The sequence below is a fragment of the Ambystoma mexicanum genome, chromosome 6p (assembly GCF_040938575.1).
Source record: "Ambystoma mexicanum isolate Mex_15411 chromosome 6p, UKY_AmexF1_1, whole genome shotgun sequence".
Classification (NCBI taxonomy): domain Eukaryota; kingdom Metazoa; phylum Chordata; class Amphibia; order Caudata; family Ambystomatidae; genus Ambystoma; species Ambystoma mexicanum.
Genome location: NC_090935.1, coordinates 588,817,529 through 588,840,222, shown reverse-complemented (window position 1 = coordinate 588,840,222; position 22,694 = coordinate 588,817,529). Strand labels below are relative to the sequence as shown.

The following is a 22,694-nucleotide window of genomic DNA, read 5'->3' as shown; positions in this document are numbered from 1 at the left end:
TTAGTAATTTCAGAATGTGCACTCTCCATTAACCAATGGAGAGTTACAATTGACTTGTGGCGAGTTAGAAATTGTATTCCCCTTTGCATGCAATGAATAGAGAGGGCGAGTAACTTTTTATTTCTGTCTATAAGAGTCCAACTCTAAATGTTATCCTGCGGTAAAGCAGTTTAATTTTAAAGTTCTAGATTGCAGTATTGTCTTCTGCATAACCCCCACCCCCGCCCTCCCAGGACGCTTCTGAACAATGTGTAAAATTGGTAGGTAGAACGTAAAACTAATTCTGCAAAAATGAAGATACTGAAAAAGAAGAAGTGAACGTAACTTCCACTGAAAATGACTAAGGTAAAATGAAATAAGCAAAAATATCCCACTTCAGTGTTTAATAACTAAATCATAACGTGGGTCAAAAAAATGGGGAAATAACATGTCTGGGATTAGTGTGGTTTTAAAAAATGGTAAGGTGGTTTGGGGAGAGGGTGTGTTGGGGAGGCCATTGGAATGTTGCCTTGGGAAAAAGCTGGGTTTAATTTCCACATTTTGAGTAGCTACAATACTGCAAATAACAGTAGTGATGGTTTTTGCTAAGGGCAATATTGTGGGTTTTGTTTGGTACTGCTAAATCAATAAGCAATCATAACATTTTTGTAAAATGAATTAATACATATGCATAGCATTTGCTTTTGTTTGGTACTGCTAAATCAATAAGCAATCATAACATTTTTGTAAAATGAATTAATACATATGCATAGCATTTGCTTTTTTAGGAAAAAGTAAAGATCATATCAATTACTACTTTTGTCACAGATAGCCCAAGGAATACCCAGTGTAAAGATGATACAAGGGTTTTTATTGAATGGTAGTTCAGGGCTGTCTTTCTCTCGCCTAGAAAGCACACATCTTCCCTAGCCCAGGCATCCCTGTTCCCCAGATTAGGATGTACTTCAAATTGGGATCTAATAGCTAAGGTCTAGTCTAGCTGGTTGGGGTCGCCCAAGGGCAATAGCCTTAGGCATTTCTATTTCCCCAGGTATTTCCTAAACTGACCCTAAAACTATCATAATGGTTATTTGACTAAAATGAATAGCATGTGCATTTCACCTACTCTGCCCTATTCAGTCTTCTTTCTTCCAAGCCCACATATTCCTCCGCCTCTCTCCTGCTGATGTTTCCCCCTTACTACTCTCTGCGTTCACACACCCCCTGCCTCAATTCTTTCTACTCCTCAATTCCTGTGCTGTCCCTCACTCCTAAGCCTTGCCTTCCTACTTTGATGCGACTACTCCCTCCTCCACACTTCTACTAGAACTCCACCCCACCTTCTTCTCAGATGTGTCCCCTTTTACCCTCACATTATATTCGCTCCCTCTCCTTAACACACTCACTAGGCTGTAAGCGACAGTCCCCAAGTCACAAAACAATACCTCACCAGATTCAGAAATCGTCCCCACATTCTGTCATCCTTCCTCCTGCTGGTCTCTTGGTCTGCAACCTCTATCCTCTGACCTCACGTGAACATCCCACAACTTCCTGCTTCCTGAGGGTTCCTTTTATAGCCCTCCCCCTTCCCTGGTTGGTCACCTGGCCCTGGCCAATCTTTCCCAGACTTCCCTTCTGGGACGGTTCATCATTACAGATATCTTTCAAGAGCGGTTAAAGCCCTGCTCCTTTTCTCAGTGTGGATCCGCTGTGCTGCATTGCGTCCAAGTTCGTCACCCCCGGAACTGCGGCTCCTCATTCAGTTGCTCCCTCTTTATTGGCAGTGTTTGTACACCGCTCGGGTAGGGCTAATGGCAGGTGTACAGGAGCTCCAGCTCTCTTTCCGCTGGTTCTCTCTTTTATGGGTTTGTTGGGCTGCTGTCCTGTGGGTGATCTTGTCCCATGACTGTAGGTTATTTGACATTTCTGAAAAAGCAAGACAAATCTTGGCCAGCCGTTTGGTCAAGCGACATGGGGTGATTCAGATTAGTACTGTGCATGTATAGATTGGCGCTTGGCAAAGGGGGCAGGAAACTGGGGCCTCCCAACTGCCACCATCTCCCTCTGCGGTATCCCTCCCTGGTAGGCCTCCCACCCTAGGCTGAGAGGGTTTCCCATCCCACTTTCAGTGATAATAGTTATTATAATATTGATGGTTACCGCCTCCTTTTTAACAGCTTCATTTTCAGTCTGGTTTATTATTCCCAGGATATTATAACTGAGAACCTTTCAAATGGGCCACTCCTTCTAGTTCTGCCCTGCCACGCACAGATTGATTACTCTTGCAGTCAGACTCTGCCTGGCTTTTACCATAGTCCCCTTGAGTGGGACAGGTATGCCTTGACATTGGTCCCGTGCCTGTTGGGCTTAGAGACCCAAGCTTCTCCAGCATGGGGTCTGGCATGGATTCACATGCTCATGAATATTCCCCGTCGTCAGGCTGGGAATCCTTGGTAAAGAAAAAATCAATATCAGTATCAGTTTTGTTTCTGATCTGTCTTTCTTAGTAGTAACCAATCACTGATCTCTGGGTCATACTGCCCCCAGCCAATGACTGTCCTCTCCCTAAGCCCCGCTTCTTGCAGCCATCCTCAGATTTTTACCGCACGCTCAAGTGTTGGGAGTCCTCGTGCTTTAGCTCTCGAGTTTTTGCTGCGTTTTTGCGCTTTTTCAGGAGATTTTCTAATTTTTTCGGTTTAATGGAGACTCAAGTTCACCGTTTCTACTTCCGATAACGGGGTCCCGTTTCGGAATTCTTCTCCGCCCCTCAAGGGTGAAGTTCTCGTCGAGTTTAAGCTTCTTGGAGGATTCAGGAAGATCTGCGGCCTACCTCAACGGACCTGGCCCAGGACAAGGGAAGCTTGACGCCCGGATCCAAGCTATTCAGGTGCTGCCCTGGATGCAGATTACAAAACGTTTTCAAGGAGGGCAAGCATTTGTGATGTCTCTACTGCCTTCATGAGGACAAGACGCACGTGGAGAAGGACTGTGTGTTCTGCAAGAACCTTTCGGACCAAACAAGATCGTTGTTCCCGCCTCGCAGCTTGGCTGGAGAAGGGCACAGCAGGTGAGAAGGCGAAGAAAAAGTCGGAGCGGTCTTCTAAGTCCTGTGAGGGTGCCCTGGCGACGGAGGCCCCAACAGAAGGCCAAGCACCATGAGTCCGCGGGCACCAAGAGCGGCGAAAGGTCGGGCTCTTCGGCTGCCAGGCAGGGCGTGGCTTCCCTGGCACTTTCAACCACGAGCCAGTGCTCTGGTTCCGGGAAGAAGTCCGAGAACCCGGGTAAGCTGCTGGAGCGGCCCCGGTCGATCTCGAAGGGGGAGCGAGGCGCTGACCCCCCCCCCCCCCCCAAGGCGAAGGCCCAGGACGCACCTGAGGTGGTGAGGGCTTTGATCCAGCCGGCAAAGGCCTCTATCGAAGTGGTTGCTGCGTCCCTGGCGAAGCCGGCTAAGACTATGCCAGTGGAAACGGCCTCTGGGCCCAGGGAATCCTCTTTGCAGCCCATCATTAAGACCCCCGTGAAGTCCCCGGCGGAAAAAGAGGGGGGGGGGGGCGGTGGCCATTACAGACTCGGAATCAGCCTCTGAGGAGGAGCTGGTGGAAACCGAGAAGGGCCTCAAGGAGAGGTTCATAGGCCTCAACGAGAGGTTCGATCCCAGGGGACGGTTCCCGCTGACGTGATCAAAGATAGCGACGAAGAAGAGGGCCCAGTGGAGCGGCCAACCCGTCCGTCGCAGCCATTACCCGAGCCCCAGGATAGCTCGGCGGCCATTTTGTTGGCGATCCAGTCCTTATGTACCAAGATAAGGATGAGATTACCACGGACCCCGACGGAGGATCCAGAACCAGGCACGTCGGGGAAACCCTCCGAACAAGCGGAGGAGAGTCCACCCCTCTCTGCCCTTCGTGCCCGTGAGGCCTGTAGACCCCCTCATCACCCTCCCCGGACCCTAGAGAGGATACGGCGACGGATACAGCAACGGGGATGGACGACGATGGCAGCGATGACACAGTGGCATCCCGTCACCCGCCCCGCAGGCTTCTCCAGCCGAAGAAATTGGCTCCTTTCACGCCATGATAACCAGGGCATCCAAGCTCTTCAGCTCTGCCCTGAAGAACAAAAAAAGGAAGGTTTTCTTTACCAACGATGAGAGGCCAAGAGGAAGACAGTCCTTGCAGTGCCTTTGCTCGACGACATCTGGGACGAGGGGCTTGCTGTCCTCAAGAACCCTTCCACGACACCCGCCAAGAGGGACAGGTACGAGAAGAAGTACCGAGTCCCCAATGCCCCCCCCTTGTGCCTCAGGGCCCAGCCCACGCCGGACTCTGTCGTCTCGGCAGCGGCTAACAAGAAACCAGCAGGTGCGGCCGCCTCAACTTCCACTTCCTCGCCGGACAGCGAGGGCAAGAAGTTGGACTCCATGGGACGACGAGCCATCTCGTCGGTGACGATTAAGGCGGCCAATGCCTTCGTGATCGTGGCCCGCTACGACAGGGAGCTCTGGTTCAAGATGGCTCTCCTGCTAGACTTCCTGCCTGATGACAAGAGGCCGGAGGCCCTACAAATTCTGCAGGAAGGCGAGGTGGCGTCGGATCACGCCATAACGGTGGCAACAGACATTGCTGATACCGGATTTCGCCAACTGGGCAACAGTGTTTGCCTCCGGCGATGAGGATGGCTCAAGGCAACAGACTTTCCCCAATACGTCCAGACCAGAGTGTTGGATATGCCGTTCGACGGCAACAACCTCTTTGGTAAGGCAGTGGACAAGTCTCTCCAGGCCATCAAGACTGACTCGGAGACGGCCTGGGCTTTAGGGGTACTTCAACAATGACGGCCCTTTTGGAGCTCCGGAGGCAGACAGGGTGCCTCCAAAGGTTCCAGCGGTGGCTCTTCCACATACCGCCAGGCGGCTCGCTCCTCTTCCTAGGAAGCCTACAGAGGTCGCTGCAAGCAAGGGGGATCCCGCCGTCGTCGCCAAGGCGGCAAGGCCGCCTCCAAGCAAGACTGACCCGGCCGTGTCGTCGGGGCCCCCACCGAAGCACACCGGTGGGAGGTCGGCTGACGAAGTTCGTCAGCGTGTGGGAGTCCATCTCCACCAACCGTTGGGTGCTGGACACCCTGGCCAACGGGCACTCGCTGGAATTCCAAAAGTGCCCTTGCATTCCTCCCGGGGCCAGGAAGGAGAATCACGTCCCTCAACTGCTGTTGGAGGTAAGGGCGATGCTCAAGAAGGGTGCCATCGAGCTCGTCTCCAAGAAGCTCCGGGGCTCCGGAGTATACTCAAGATACTTCCTCTTCAGAAAGAAGACAGGCGGTTGGCGCCCCATCCTGGACCTGCGTCGGTTGAACAGGTACATCAAGGCACAGAAATTCAGGATGGTCACCCTCCAGCATGTGCTGGGACAGCTGGAGGAGGGTGACTTCCTGTCGTCGTTGGACCTGGAGGATGCTTACTTGCACATCCCCATTCTAAAAGGGCACAGGAAGTTTCTCAGGTTCGTGGTTCAGGGACGCCACTACCAATTCAGAGCCCTACCCTTCGGATTAAAGTCGGCACCCAGGGTATTCACCAAGTGCCTGGCACCAGTGGCAGCGGGGCTGCGCCTGCAGGGGATCCACGTCTACCCCTACCTGGATGACTGGCTAATCCGGGCAAGGACAAGAGAACTCGCCGTCGAACACACAACGAGGACCGTCCGGCTGCTCACGGAACGGGGGTTCGCCATCAACTACCCCAAATCCCACCTGGTTCCGTCGCAAGTAGCACTGTTTCTGGGAGCAAAGCTCGATACAATGGGGCAATTGGCCTCCCCGTCAGAGGAGAGGACGAAGACCATCCTGGGCAAGGTGCGGCGCCTGCTAGCCACGGACGTGGCCAGGGTGAGGTCCATCAAGTCCCTCATCGGGATGATGTCCTCATGCATCTATCTGGTACCCCTTTGCAGACTTCGGATGCGTCCGCTACAGGAGTTCCACGACGCCTGCTGGTTTCAGGCGACGGGCTGCTTCGAGGACAGGATCCCTCTCGACGAGGAGTTCCGTAGGGCGATCCTATGGTGGGGTACCCATGCTCGCCTCACTACAGGCACAGACTTTCAAACCCCAGCGTTTCAGGAGAAGGTGACGACGGACGCCTCTCTGGAGGGTTGGGGGGGGGGGGGCCCACACCATAGATCTCCACGCAAGAGGCCTTTGGCTCCCAGAGGAGAGGTCGCTCCACATCAACATTTTGGAGCTCCGAGCAGTGTTCTGGGCGCTCAAGTGGTTCCTTCCGTCCCTCAAGGACAAAGTGGTGAGGATCTTCATCGACAACACCACCACGATGTTCTACATACGGAAGCAGGGGGGGCACCAGATCCCCAGCCCTATCCAAGGAGGCCCAGGATCTGTGGCACTGGGCCGTCGCCCAGGGGATGTTTCTGGTTCCCTTCCGCTTGGCAGGAATAAAAAAAAAACATCGCCGACTCACTCAGCAGGGAGCTGCGCTCGTGCCACGAGTAGGAACTACGTCAGGACCAGGTGGATCGGCTCTTTCGACGATGGGGCAAACCCCAGATCGACCTTGTCGCGACGAACTCCAAGTGCCAGAGGTTCGCCAGCAGGTTCCTGCAGCCGAGGAGCATGGGCGATGCTTTCCCGTTCCCCTGGGACGGCCTGTTTCTATACACGTTCCCTCCGTTGCCGTTGCTGCTCCGCCTCATCAACCAGCTCAAGAAGTCCAGGTGCAGAATGATCCTCGTCGCACCGGCGTGGCTGAGGCAGATCTGGTTCCCGGAGCTTCTGGACTTGTCAACGTCCCCACCAGTCAAGCTGCCGGCGGACGCGGATCTTCTCTCCAGATAAGGAGGCGGCATTCTCCATCACGACCCACAGTCGCTGAACTTGCTGGCCTGGCTCCTGCAGCACTAGAGTTTGGAGGGTACAATATCCCGGCTGACTGCAGAGAGGTTCTTGCAAAAGTCAGGGCGTCCTCAAGTGTTAAGGTCATAAGTGGAAGAGGTTCTCTGTCTGGTGCCGTGCACAGAAGATTAACCCTCTGCGGATTACGGCCCCTCAAGTACTGCCGTACCTACTGTCGCTGGCCAAAGCTGGACTGGCTCACGCCTCCATCAAAATACATCTGGCTGCCATCTCCCGATATACCAGGACTACGGGACGGGCGTCCTTGTGGTCTCATCGCCTGGTGAAGGAATTTATGAAGGGACTATTCTGATCGTTCCCGCCGGTGAAGGCTCCTGCCCCGGCATGTGAGCTTAATGTGGTGCTGACCAGGCTCATGGGGGGGTGCCCATTTTAGCCTATGCATTTGGCGCCTTTGAAGTTCCTGTCATGGAAGACGGCGTTCCTCGTGGCCATCCCCTCCGCACGACGAGTGGGAAAGATCCAGGCCCTATCTTGCGAGCCTCCATACTTGACTTTTCATGACACGAGGGTGGCGCTGAGGACGCATCCCTCCTTCATGCCCAAGGTGCCATCGGACTTCCACATCAACGAGCCCTTGGTGTTACCAGTTTTCTTCCCATCGCCTTCGACGCCGGCCGAGAGGACTTTGCACTCGCTAGATGTAGCTAGAGCGCTAAAGTTCTACGTGGACCGCACATAAGTTTTCGGAAGACGTCACAACTGTTTGTGAACTTTGGGTCTGTGAATCAAGGGAAGGCTCTCTCGAAGACTTCCATTTCCAGATGGCTCTCCGGCTGCATCATGCACTGTCACCGGTTGGCAAACTGACCGCTGCCCGGCCGTCTGAGAACCCATTCGACCAGAGCGATCGCTGCTACCACAGCGTTCCTGTCTGGTGTGCCTCTGCTGGACATCTGCAGGGCTGCTACGTGGAGGTCGATGCATACCTTCACAAGATACTACTGTGTCGATCGGGACTCCAGGGAGGAGTCCAGGGTCGGCCAAGCAGTGCTGCGCGACCTGTTCGCCTAAGGTGAGCCTGGTGAGGAGGTAAGAATTGCTTAATGTTGAGTTTTGGATGTAATGCTTAATGTTGAGCCTTTGCCACCTCCCATGGTTGTGCATGTGTATACTGCTATGCATTCTTTTATTCATGAGCATGTGAATCCATGCCAAACCCCATGCTGGAGAAGGAACAAGTTACTTACCTGTAACTGTTGTTCTCCAGCATGGGTCTGGCATGGATGTAACTGTTGTTCTCCAGCATGGGTCTGGCATGGGTTCACATGCGAACCCTCCCGCCTACCCCTCTGCGGCTCTTCACTTGGTCATACTGCCACTTTCCGTGCTATGAAATCTGAGGATGGCTGCCAGAGGCGGGGCTTAGGGAGAGGGCAGTCATTGGCTGGGGGCAGTATGACCCAGAGATCAGTGATTGGTTACTACTAAGAAAGACGGATCAGAAACGAAACTGATACTGATTTTTTCTTTACCGAGGATTCCCAGCCTGACGACGGGGAATATTCATGAGCATGATAATCCATGCCAGACCCATGCTGGAGAACAACAGTTACAGGTAAGTAACTTGTTCCTGCTCCTCACTGACACCCAATGAGGCCGAAACATGTCTGGTGATGTTTGAGGTCTAGCAAAGAATGCATGTGATCTAGCAGTTAGGGCTGACTGGGGCTGGAACACACTTGATTTATATATGGTGTTTCCCCCTTTCTGTAATGTCTTGGCAGGAGAAGAAAGATGGTCTAGAGTGTTGCCCAGAGCGATGCCAGAGATTAAGATTAATGCTAAACCTTCCAACCATCACCTCTGTTTGTTATTTGTAATGGGGCAGAATTCGGTCTCTGCTAGTCTCAAGGAAAAAAACATCTAACCTAGCAGATTTAATTTTCTATAGTTATAGCCCCACATTCTCTGTTAGATTGTAAAATTAAGTCCAAAAACCAAGCATCAGATAAAGTGCTGCTTGCCTTCTAGAATCTAGTATTAGGATTATGTATACAAACCTTGATGTGTTTTTCATGCTAAATTGTGAAAATGCAGAGCAATACAATGAACGATGGCTAGAACTCAAATCAATAACATTCAGTTTGGATGACCCCTATTTTACCAAGATATATGACTGAGACATGTATCTGTTGTAAATTAGATTGTACAGTGGACATGGTATCTCCAGACTTCAGTTCTGTAATGAATAGTATTTTTAGTATTCGCCTAATACAAAATAGTTAATCTAGTATATGGCTTTATTTAAAACATAGAAGCCGTAAAAAGGCAGACTAACAAAAATTCAGAGGCCCAACGTATGGAAGGATGTTGCATTTGAAAACCTGTGCTACTCAAAGGGGCAGGCTTCGCAATTGCAAAAGTACTAGGTTGCAGTTAACAAAAGGGGTATTGTAATTGCCATTGTGAGTCACACACGTTGCAACCTATTGGGAGTTAAAATGTAACTTGGGTGGAAAGCGAGTTTCAAACCTACCATGCAGCACCATTGTCTTGGGAGGCTAGCTCAGGGGCAACGTGCTTGCCTTGAAAGCAAGACGGCACGGAGCAAAACAGGTTCGATCCCTGGGTCCGCGCTTAGAAACATCTGGGTATTACGCGTGTTATAAACTACCTATCATATCATTTATCATGGCTCACCTAGACATTTTTTGTCTGTTATGTTATTCGAATTTGTATAGTGTTGCTATGACCCAAGGGTATCTTGGCGCTGAAAGAAAATGGTCTCCCGATAGGGAAGGCAATCGTGAAGGAGTAACAAAACAGAATTTGTGAAGATCTACCTAAATAAAAATGTGTTAAATGCCTTTCTAATGGTGATATGTTCAGTAATAGCGCTTAGAGAATGAGCATGGAAGCTGCAACAGAGAAAGGTCTACCACCAATTTTAACCCTAGAATATCGAGGGACTGTAAGCCACAGTAAGTTTGCAGAGTGCAAGTTCCTCAAGGGGACGTACTTGACTCACTTCTCACGACGGTGAAGTGCACCTGACCAATAATAGACCTGGCGAGGAATACAGAGGGACTTGAACTTAATTCTAGCCTCCACTAGGAGTCAGTGGAGGCTCCAAAGTGCCGGTGACACATGGGCAAATTTAGGGAGGCCTGTGGCCAGACGTGCTGCTGAATTATGCAGTACTTGAAGTTGCCAGATCAGGAATATAGGTTGGGAAAGTAATGTCGAATTTCAGTAATATAGAGTACCTGAGATAGTAGAAGCGACAACTAGACTGTGCACATTTGCTGGAATAAATTGACAAATTTTCCTCAAGGTCTTCAATTTAAGTTGACCCAACCTACACCTGGCACTAATATGTGCTAGCGCAGAAAGCGAAGAAGCGATCCTTATTCCCATATTTTATAATATCGACACTGGTGTAGGTAGCAGGCACAGTGGATGGGCAGATGGCGATCGGCCAAGGACCATGACCTCAGTTTTTCCAGCATTGAGCCTGAGCCAGTAGGCATTCATCCAACTGCCTACATCATCTAGGTAGATCCTCAGCCGTGAAGCCAAAACGTATTGTTCGCAGTCAATTCTCAAGATCAGCGGTGTGTCGTCCGCATAGGTGTAGAAATGACACCCATCCAAATGCATAAGCTAAGCAAGCGGAGGACGTAGATATTAAGAAGCAAGGGTGAAATGGCTGACCCTTGGGGAACTCTGCAGGCTAGAGGAGAAGGGGCAGAAAAAATGGGGGGAAGAGAAAGTACTTGCACCCGTTGAGCAAGAAAGGCTTTAAACCAGCAAAGGGCAGACCCTCCAATGTCAATCTCTTCTGGGGGACACAGGTTAATTGTGTCGAACGCCTCTGAGAGATTGAACTGGATAGGTAGGCAAGATCAGAGCCAGATCGTCGATAACTGACACGAGCACTGATTCTGTGCTGATTGCTGGTCTAAATCCAGATTGAAATGGATTAAGGACATTGGAGGGCTTGAGGAAGTCTCAAAGTTGAGGGTTGTCTATTGCTTCCAATGCTTTCATAAAAAACATCAGAAGAGAAATTGTCCAGAATTTTGATGGATCCAGCATAGGTTTCTTCAGGATAGGGGATACTATTGCCCGTTTAAGGGCTGCTGGAATAGAACCGGTATTCAATGAGTAGTTCAAAGCTGAAGTCAAAACTGGCATGAACACCCAGTTTTTGTATCATTTAAAGCGGGATAGGATACAGGGGAGAAGATGATCTAAGTAGCAAGACAATTTTAAGAACCTGTTCCTCCGTGGCCGGAAGGAAAGTTAGAAAATGGACACCTGCCATGGCCACCGTCACTTCCTGAGAATATGGACAGGTGGGTTGATTTTGAACAGAAAAGGAGATTGTCTCCCGGATCTTAGCTATTTTGTTGGCCAAAAAAAAATCTGAGAGCGTATCACATAAAGCTTGAGAGGCTGAGATAGCTTAAGCGGTGGATACTGGTGCTGAATGTTCCCGCACTAGGTTGTAAAGCTCCATAGACTGATATTTTTTTAAGCCACAATGCAGTTGGAAAAGTAAGCAGTCTTATCCTCCTTGATTGCTTCATGGTAAAGGAGATCATCTGTTTTCAAAAGTGCTCTATTGCTATATAAATAGGCTTGACACCACTGGCGTTTGTCCTGTTTATGCTGTAGTTGGAGGGCGCTAAGATGAGGCGTAAAACAAGGCGCAGATAGTTTAGTTGACTTTCTTAGATTTTCTTTTATGGGCGCTAAATCATCTGCTGAATGCAAGCCCAGAAGTGGGTCCACATCTGGTATGGACATAGCAGTCACAGTGATCATGTATAGTGGTGAGCAATATACTGCCACAGTCTGTGTTTACTGAACTGAGGAAGGCCGACTCCTTCATTCTTCTGAATTACTAAAGTCGGGAAAGTCCTCTTTCTTTGTTTGGTACCGCTTGCGGCTCGCCTCCAGGCATTATTTAAACCTTAGCCATGGAGCGGGCGTGCCCTGAGGGTGCGCGAAAGGCAAGCCCGTCTGGGTGTCGAGTGGGCTCAGGGCCTTGTTTCAATGCCATCATTTTGAGGACCCACTTAATGTAGGTAACTGCGGTCATATTCTCAGATACTCACGGTCTGAGCTAGTAAAACTAGCCCTAGAAGGGACTGTGCTTCCTGAGTGTCCAATATATGGATTCTAAAGAAAAGGCTTTTGGGATTTGCTCCTCCAAAGGGGAGGTTTTGAAGGGAGGGAAGCCATGTGACGCTACTGATCTTTTGACATGCCTGCTGATCAATGCTAGATCAGCAAGAGCACACAGATAACACTTTCATACAATATTGACAGATATTAGCCCTGATGTTAAATGTATCACAGAGACTTGAGGTCTGGCCCTGATTTGTGTCATTTACTGCCTACCTCCTATATTGCACTGCGTTTTGACAGGCCCCGTCCTAGCAGAGGCGGGGGGCTGGCAATAATCCACTGCAGTTCTTACCAGTGTCTGCTTATCCCAGTGGACCACTCCCTACCTTGTGAACCTGTTGATTAGAGAACAGGTTAATGTAAATACGACTGTCCACTTCTTATTGGTATACAGATCTCCATCTTCAAGTCGAGCTGACTTTGCAATCAATTTTGCTCAGCTAGTGGCTTAGCTGAGCCCGGCACACCCTAATTTAGTGGTGCTGGGGGATTTTTAATTTTCATCCTAAAGATCTTTCCAATCAATATGCAAATCTAGTGACCAGCCTATCGGACCTCTCTTTAGGTCTGTGCAATCCTCTTCCCCCTCATGTGAGTGGTAATATGCTTGACCTCATTTTTGTTGAGGCTGGATTGGTCTCGAGCATCTTCCCGGTTCCGGTTGTTTGGTCCGACCATTTTCTTGTCCCGATTCCGTTTTGCCCTCCAAAGGCATCTCATGGTGTACAAATTCGTAGATTGTGGCGTAAAGTGGATCTGACTGATATGACGGATATATTACTTAAGGAAAATCGGATTTCTAGGGAGAAGGGTGATGATGTATGTTCCTCTCTTGTTCCCTGGAGACGTTCGCTGATAAAGTAGCTCTGAGTCCCTCCCATTTTAGCAGAACGAAAACCTTGTGAGGCATGGTACGCCCCAGAATTAAGATCTCAGAAGCGGCTATGTCGCTGTCTTGAGAGAAAATGTCGGGTGAAATATGATGCCGATATACGAAACATTTAAACATTTTAAATAAAGCTCTGCTTTGTTACCATCAGACGATTCGGACTGCTAAATCTAAGCATTATGACTACCGGATAACTGAAGCATCTTGCTCTTCTAGAGAATAATTTTTAGTAGCTAAGGAGCTATTAGTCTGCCCATCAGGTAATTCAGCTAAACTGCCAGATGCTCAGCTAAGATTTGATGAAATTAGCTTTTTCTTTTATGAAATAATTTGAGATATTAGCAAAGTCATCAAATATAGTCAAACTGATGAGGAGATGCTACAGCCCTGGAATCTGCCTGGAAATGGCTTTCCCTCTCTACCTTTGGTTAATCTTTTTAAACTTGAACCATTAAATGACATGGTTGCCTGTAAAGCTCTTCTGGGTCTCAAATTGGCCTCCCCCTTTGATGCCGTTCCCCTCCACATCTTGAAAGCAGTCCCTCAGAGGCTATTGGAATGCTAACTGATGCACTGCAGCACAAATGGCCATAGTTCTGACCATTCTTTAACATGCAGTAGTCCTGCCCTTCTTGAAAAAACTAACTCTGACCCTCGAGTGCCCGCTAATTATAGGCCTACTTCTTTTCTCCCAGTAGTGATGAAGTTGATGGAGGCTGTGATTACCCCAGAGATCTCTCAATTTTTGGAAGAAAGTCACTGCTTGCACCCGTTTCAATCTGGGTTCCGCCTCAAGATGGGGACAGAGTCTGTAATTATATCATTGTTAGATGACCTTGCGCTACTTCAGCACCGGGAGAGACTGGATTACTTCTCCTGGATCTCTTTGCAGCTTTTGATATGGTAGACCATGACATTTTGCTGACCAGGCTGGAACAAGTTCGGATGGACCTCTCTTTGCATGGTTCAGATCCTTCCTGGAAGGCTGTTCTCAAACTGTCTCCTTTCAAGCACTTTCTTCTTCCCCTGTGGAACTATCTTGTGGAGTCCCGCAGGGGTCAGCTTTGTCTCCTCTCCTATTCAACCCGTATGTCTGACTCTTGGCTGACATGATTGCCCAATGTGGAGTCCTGTTTTACTCTTATGCCGATGATACTCAGTATTTCGGCTGGACTCCTCCCAAGCAGCGCCCCCTAAGAAACTGCAAGACTGCTTGGAGAAAGTAGGCAGCTGGATGTTGCCCAACTGGTTAAGACTGAATGGAAGCAAAACTGAAGTTTTGGTGGTCGGTCTTCGTGGGAGGGATCATCTCTGGAATTCACAGTATTGGCCTGTGTCACTTGGACCTTGTCCGGACCCTTGCCCCTCAGTAAAAAGTTTAGAAATTAAACTTCTTCCAAATGGATCGTGAGAGGCCCATATCTCTGCTATTTGTAATGCTGGTTTTGGAAGACTGAAGGCCTTTAGGAAGATTCTTCCTTTGCTTCCCCCAGTAAACCGCACAACATTGGTGACATCCACCATAATGGGCTCCTTGGACTATTGCAATGGTATCTACCTGGGGCAGCCCAAGTACCAGATTTAACGGATGCAAGTACTTCAAAATTCAGCAGAGCGATTGGTACTTATGGTGCCTCGCCTGACTCCTTCATTAGCGCTTCTGCACCATTTGCACTGGTTGCCGGTGGCCGCCCACATTGAATTCGATTCTTTGTATTGTCCATCGAGGAGTGCATAATGTCGGCCCTCACTACTTAAAAGCAAAATTGGAGAGGTATTGCCCAGCAAGACATCTGCATTCTGAATCTCATTTGCTTCTCAAGATTCCCAAAGCGTTTGGGTGGTCGTTCCTTCTCAATTTTGGCCTTAAGTTTTTGGAATGCTTTCACGTTATCTTTGAGAACACTCGCTGCATATCTCCTTTTCAGAAGAGCGTTGAAAACCTTCCTGTTCTAATTTCATTCTTCTTCCTTAGTCAAGTATGAAGTAATGGTTGTTCTGGGTTTGCTGCCCTCTTTTTCAGTGCCTAGATGCCTTTGGGCCTTAGTCCGCGCTCTATGAATTCTCAAATAATAATACTGGGTTCAACACGATTCCAGGCGTGGGAAGAAAAATACATGGCTATCTTAGTACTAGAGACAGTAGGAATAAGACGGGAGAAGGGGACCAGATTGTGATTAGTATATTCAACTGGGAGGGCAAAATGAACCACCATACTCCCAGCCTCAGAAAACATTGTTGACTTAATAAATGTGTTGGACCAGAACAGAATTTTTCTAAATGAAGACCAGCCTTAGTAATCAATACGTGTACTGCTAGGGTATCTGTTGGTTAAAGTCTTTGGATATAAACAGATATCTGAAAAGGCTGCTGGAATGGATGAGTTGTAGGAGGGGGGGATGATTGATGACTAAAACATAAACTGCCATGGTCGGCGAGAAAGAGAGCCGTACTAGCAGGTACTCCCTTTTATAAAGTCTGCGCGATTGGGATAATTGTGCATTCTAATTGCAATTTAAAAATCAATGCCACTCCATCCGCCGGATGGGCGGCATCCCGATCAGTCCACAAAATAGAATAAGATGCTGGAACCGCATGATTTTAAATCAGGAGCTGAAGTCTCCTATAACCAAGTTTCCATGACGCAAAAGAGATCGGGTTCATGGGTGGAAAGAAAATCATGATTATACAAATTTATGTCCCAGCAAAGAACAGGCATTACATAGGAGCCCGACTAGGAGAGACCTACTTGCGTAGGGTGCAAGCAAAGATGTCGACAAATCATGTCTCCAGCCCGGGGGCGAGCACACCGTATCGGGTACATAGACACAAAGATCAGCTTGTGAATACGTAGTATCTTTCGCTGAAGCCAAAGGTTGAGACGCCCAGACGCCGGCCGGGTCACAGACAGGCGCAGATGTGCTAAACTTTGGAGAGACTTCGGCGAGCAGCCGTTGTGCGTGATTGCTGGGTGCACGCCTATGCCTCCCACTTACACAACACGTCAGTGGTCATTACGGGTTTGCCGGTAGCCCACCTTACCGTTACCGGCACCTGATATCCTGGTATTACTGGCATATTACGGGTGCCAACAAAGTGGTTATGCCGCCATCACGGCACTGCTAGTGCTGGTGATTGCTGCAATTATTTGCCAATAGGGGTCTGAACTCCCGGCAGGTTAGGCCTGCCAGTAGTTCACTGCCCCTACCGGCAAGCTCTGAGTGTGCCGTTCCGGTAAAAATTCCAAAGCCGGTATTACTGGCATTTTTTCCAGAATGTTACCGGACCGGCACACCCCTAATGACCCCCATTGTGTCTGCTTGTGCAGGACACACGTTGAGTACATATGAAGTAAGGACACCCAACTCTGGACTATCCACCTCCCACCCTCCAGTTACAGTCGGCCCAAACGAGGGAGAGAACTCTCTCCGACAGGCTAATCGGGTTGGAGCACGGTTTATCACACATAGGAAAGCCTAATGTGCATCTGAATATGCCCAAACACTGCAAGCTTTAGGACGGCACTTTCTTATTGTTCAGTCACCAAATGCCACCAAATCTCAATCACGCCCACTTACTACTCCTCCTTCTCGCCACACTAGAGGATGCAAGGCTAAGTGGAATTCTCAATGTCTGGCTCTTCAGTGTATCGTCCCCAACACCAGCAGATACAGTTCTCTCTTCCTCTCAGTCTCTCTCCACAGAAAAAGTGCTCTCATCTCGCTCCTTTCAGTTTGATGGAGGCTAGCCTGTAATGTTAGAGAGATTTTCGAAAAGCAAGTACGCCCAATAGGACAATAAGGGCTGGGGAAATATTGGCCACATCTTAGACTGCCTGACATTTAACTTACTTGTTGCCAACTCTATTGCCCTAGAAGAGGCAGCCCATCTGTTGTTGTAATGCTTCTAATTTCTAAATGTCCTCCAGTTTCATCAACCGAGCATAGCGCTCTATCTTCCATACAGAGTCTTTGCACATATGCTCCTTCCGGGAGATGGGAAACTGGAGATATTTCCCAACATAAAGGTCCTATGCGAAGCCTCTCGAGGGTTGTGGCATGTCGCTCAGCCTGCAACACACCAGACTACTTCAGCCCTATTGGTTTCTGCTTACTTTTGTGAATTCTTAAAGTTTCTCCAAAAGCATGCATTTCCCATAGAAGCAAACCATGCTCATGCTCATTCTCCCAATACAAAACATATCAGAGTAAGGTGCATATGTTTACCAGGAATGCTGTCAGTCAAGGTTTTATTCCATTCTCTTTTGCAATTTGCACTGCATAGTTGCCTCTCTGAGGTGTTCCTGTGCATTAAGATGAGAAAAACATCTTTGGCCTCGCTTTTGGACCATCTTCCTTTTTTATTTTTTTTTTTATTTATTTTTTTTTTTTCCTCTTTCTTTTTCCACTGTGGCAAGTGCCCACTGGGGGATGGTATAAATCAACTCCACTGTCCCTGTTGGACCACAACACTCCTCGTCTGTGTCCTGTCTCACTCATGGCTCCTTAGTTAGGTTAACTTCTCACCTCCACGTGACCAGCTCTGGAAGGACTCCCGAGTCAAACCTCAGTCAGCCAACCTGACCATTGCAATATTAGGACTGCCTGCCCTCATGTTTGTCAAGAGCGTGAGGGAAGATGATTTAAATACTACAGATCTAGCAGTCCCAAGAAATAAGTATGTTATAGTTGTATCCAAGATTAATGAATGGCAGCATATTAATATTGTGTAGTTTCTTTGGTCTTGGGACCCAATGCCAAGGTCAATTGAGCAAGTCAGTGGCAACATTAGTGTGCATGTACAGTTTTATTTCATTTTTGTTTAAAATTTGGTTCAGAATGTATTTTGTTATTGTAATCAATTAATCCAGTAATGAGATATGGATTGTTTTTGTGTCTATTTCAGCCTACACCAGGAAGTGTGAAAACACCTAATGTTGCTCCTAACCCACAGCCAGCTATAATGAAGCCCACAGAGGAACCACAAGCTTACACACAGGTTGCCAAGGTAATTATTTAAGTTGTTAAAATAATGATTTTACATTTTTCAGAAACCTGGAATTCTTACTACTTGGTTTTAAAAGTGATGCAATCAGGGTTTGGCAGGAGAAGGGAAAAGATGTGGGATTTTACATCTTCAAATTAGGTACATATAATAGATTCATGTTTTTACAGTACCATGTCTTAACTGGCAAGATATTTAACTATTTGTTGAATCCTAACTAATATCCCCTGTGCCCTTTCCCAGCATGAACACATACATAGCATAATTTTTAATGGTGACTAAATAAGTGGCAAGAGAAGTACCCATGGTCAAATACTTGAGGTATCATTGTGTGCAGTATATTATTTGTTTAAAATTCTTCTAACGCTCTTCACGCTCATGGGCCTCAGAGCGTACATATAAGACAAAACCAAGACATGCAACAAAAGATCAAGAAATCGGAGGTAAAAACTGACAGGAAAAACAAAAACTCCATTAATCTGGGTTGAGATTGAACCACAAGGTCTTAATTTGCTTCTTAAATTCCTCAAGGCAAGTAGTCTGCCTGAGATCGAGTGGCAGTTTATTCCACATGGATGGAACCTGGACATCAAAAATGGTTCTGCCAAAGCTTGTCAGTTTAAATCTGTGTCGCATCAGTTTTTGGGAATCATGGGAGCGCAAGCAACGGCCTGGCGGAGTGGTAGTGAGACAATCAACCAAATATTGTGCTGCCTCGCTATTGCGACACTTGTGAGGGGGACATGGGTTTGTGTTGCACGATGTTTAACGGGAAGCCAGTGCAATTCCCTTCTGGCCCCAATGACGTGATCTCTCCTGGATAGCCCAAATACAGCCCAAACAACACCATTTTGTGTCACTTGAAGCACCCGGATATTGGATTTGGTGCCCAACAACAAACTGTTGCAATACTCCAGGGGCAAGTTTATCAGCGCAGTTGATTGTTCTTCAATGATATAGAAGGACGGATATTATTCAACAGTTTAGTAATATAACCACAGGAAGCTTGTACACAAGCTACTTGTGTCTTCATAGTAAGTACGGCTTCCAAAGTGACGCTCAGAGTCTTAACACTCTTAGCCACTTTGATACTACTGCATGTGATGAAGAAACTTTGATATTCTGAGCTGAGCTTTTTTAGTTTCTGGCCTGAAGCTTTAATCAAAAGCTCAGTTTTTTCTGCATACAGAGCCAGAGAATTAATGGCCATCCACTACTGAATGGACTCATGAACTAAGGTGATCACATGCAAATCCTGATTATAGCAACCAGATAATTCCAGTATGACCTGGGTGTCGGAATAATTTGTAAACTGAACACTGTGAAAAAAAACTAGGGATTTTCAATATACAGACCCTCGGGGAGCAGGGTAGGGGCACCCAATGATGAAATACAATATCAGTTTCCCTTTGAAATCTCTTCCGCATCCTATTATACAGGAGTTGCTGACTTCCCAACTCAAACCCTGCCCCAGTCTCCTTCACGACACAGACACTTTCTCACGGACAACTCCCTTTCTTGACAGTATTATTCCAGATTTCCCAAAACTTACTAGTGAAAACTACAATCCCCATAATTCATCCTCTCTGTTCTTTTCTAAAGTTACTGAGGAGACGAGGAGGAGAGAGATGGGGAGGATGAAGATCACCAACAGGGAAACAACACAGAAAACAAACTCCTCTTTCTACAGCAGATTGTCCCATTAATGTCCCAGGCTATGTCAGGCCTCCCTCTGTAATTACTCGCACCTGACTCCACTTCTCTCCCAGGCAGCATATAAGGCAGAGCAGGAAAGCACACTTTGAGTGAGTCGGGGATGCTGGAAGGTGCGGGAGAGAAGGAGAAAGCCCTGGAAGAGGAGAAAATGCCCAAACCCTGGCCCTGCTATTTGAGGAGACTGCAGTGTGGAGGACGGAGCTGTACCTCCAGAAGGCAAGACCAGCGGCAGCTGGGGTTTGCTGGCGATGCCTACAGCCGAAATCCTCCCCTGGGGCCAGACCGCAAACACAGGTCCATGTGGGGCAGGAGGTAAGACCTTGACCTAATTGAAACATCCCTGTTGTGGCTCCTACAGCTCCCAAGAACTGGAATGCAGTTTTGGGGAGCTGTGAAGTGGGAGTGGAATCCTCACAAGTGCATGCTGGGACTGGGAGTCCAAAAACATACTTTTGAAGATTGTGAACCTTGTGAGAGGGGTCCGGGCCTGGCAGAGGGAGACCCTTTGAACTTTTGTGAGAGAAACCGGCACCAGAGATAGTGGTCCGGTGCCCCGTGGGAACTCATTCAAAGGTCTCTGGCTGGTGTCCCTCTCCCGAACCAGGAGAAGCAAGTACCATGAGGCCTTAGGGGAGGCCGGTGTGAGGTGTCAGTGGTCATACAAGGGTCAAACCAAACCCCTTGTACAGTCGAAAGTCTGACACGTTGTGCAGGCAAACGTCAACCTGACTGAGGGATGCCTGCGAATTGGGGTGAACCCTAACACTCCCTAGAACATTGTGATGAATGAAATGTGCGAAGCCTGACTGGGGCTTTTAGGAAAGCCTGACTGGGGCTGAGAACCTAAAGGGTCTAGAGTGACTTTTTGTTGAACTGTGTCAAGTGTGAACTCGACAGAGGGATGCAGTGAGAAAGCTAGGAGAAGGGGAACCCCCGCTTTCTGATTAGCTTGTGAACTGTGGCAAGTGTGAACCCGGTGGAGAGATACTAGGAGAAAGCTAAGGGGAGTGAATTCCGCATTTATAAGAAAACTAGTGAACTGTGTGATCAGGGAAAACGTGAACCCAACTGAGGGATGTCAACACTGAAGTTGTTGGTCTGAGCCGGACTGAGGGAGGCTATCGTTGAGAGAAGGATCGGAGCCCATGTGATGGGGATCCAAGGATGAAGAGTAATCACCCGACGTGAAGATTAACAGGAGGAACTTGGGCACAGAAGGCCCTGATATTGAGGAAAGGAACGGTAAGCTCGAGCCGCAGAAGCCCAGGAGTGTGCTGTGCTCAAGAGTCCCGCCTAGTCCCATGCTAAAAACGTGGGGAAGGGAGACCCCGGCCATAACATCCTGACTTACATTTTGTGAACACTTCTTTCTTTTCTTGTGAACATTATCCCACTCTTTTGTAGCATAGCGGTAAGGATTGGCAATAGTTTTTTTATTTTTTTTAGTATAGGCCCTTTTTATTGGACTAGACTGTACTAGGACTGTATTATTATTTTTTGATGGTGGTAGCTTGCTCCCATCTTAGATTTCGGTTTAGGTTAGGCATTTATCTCACCCATTTTACAGTTTAATAAACACCCTTGAACTGTGATCACAGGTCTGTCTTGCTTTGATACCATGCCTTCCTTACAACACCAAGTCATCCAGAAGAGAAAGAAGGGGCATGATATAAACATTAAACAATGTGGGGGAGATGCAAGATGCCTGAGAGACCCCACAAGTAATGGTTGTTGGAACGGAGCTGGCATTTATCCATCGCTACCCAGGCTTTTCTTGGTCCAAGAAAGGATGAAATCCAACAAGTAGCAGAACTGGCACAATGTGCCTGCTCACCTATCCGAGCCACCAGCAGAGAATGATCAACCAAGTCAAATACGGCAGATAGGTCGAGTAACATGAGAAGTGCTGGCTGGCCCTTGTCAACAATACTCGATGGATTGTATTTCAGATCCAGCATGGCGGTTTCGGTGCCATGCCGAGATCTGAAACCCGACAGTTGTGGGTTGAGAATATGATTTCGCTCTATAAACACTTGGAGTGGAACGTGGGCAACAGAATCCTTTTTTCTGGAATATTTTGGAACATTCGTTATGGGACGAAAATGTTTCGCCACGGCATGATCCAGATTGCTCTTCTTTGAGAGTGATCCAAGCCTCCTTAATAACATGGGCTACATTACCTTACATAAAGGACAGAATAACTAATTGGGTAAACCACGGGCGAGGACATCCATGCACGCTTTGATGGTGCTTGAGAGACAACTATCCCCGAGACATGTAGTCTGCTTCATTCCTGCTACAATTTCGCAGCTCTGAGCCTCGGTACAAGATTTTAACTTGAATGGCATAAATGCACATTCGTTTTTATTTTGAAGTATTGAGGGACCAGAGGTGCAAGATGGACTCTTTATATAGACTTAGTGCATACATTTCACTGAGCAGCAATGGTTTGTTGGTGACCAGTAATTTTAAGATTAAACTCATTGTGAATTGCCTGACAAATACTGCTTCAGTGGAAGATTTACCCTCCAATTCCTTGAGGATTGCAAAAAGCTCAAAAAGCTCACTGGAGTTGGATTTGCCGAAAGAAATCCTGATATTGAAGCAAAGAGACTTTGCTTCAGTGATGGCCATCTTAAGATTTTTTACTGCTTGTTTATAAAGGGAAAGTGAAAGGGGAGACAAAAACCTCAGCCAGTCTCTCCCTGCTTTTCTTTTCTTTTGCAGAAATCCAATGATAGTTTCATCAAACAACACATTTGTATTAGTTTTGGGTCTTAATAGTTTACGTTTCTTTGGTGCAAGTACCTCAATAACATAATGGATGGTTGAAGTAAGATGTAAAGCGTGACTGACTGCCTAGCCAGCTGTTCTGACAACCTGTTTCAGGTTTTAAATGTTTTAATTGTTTAACACCTGACATAGATTGCGAAGACGAAACGGGCTGAGAAAAGGCAATGTTCAGTAAGAAGTGATAAGACCAAGGACATTGGCTTACACAAGTATTAATTACAGATATGATGTGTCAGGACCCAGTCCAGTA

General features: G+C 47.8%; 1 protein-coding gene across 1 annotated transcript in view; it reads left to right on the top strand.

Moving 5' to 3' along the window:
* Positions 1–22,694, top strand: part of SCAMP1 (secretory carrier membrane protein 1) — a 498,174-nt gene that overhangs the window by 82,857 nt on the left and 392,623 nt on the right. Inside the window, exon 3 of the mRNA XM_069627423.1 lies at positions 17,837–17,938. Coding sequence (XP_069483524.1) covers positions 17,837–17,938 — 102 coding nt within the window. The remainder of the gene's footprint in view (positions 1–17,836; positions 17,939–22,694) is intronic.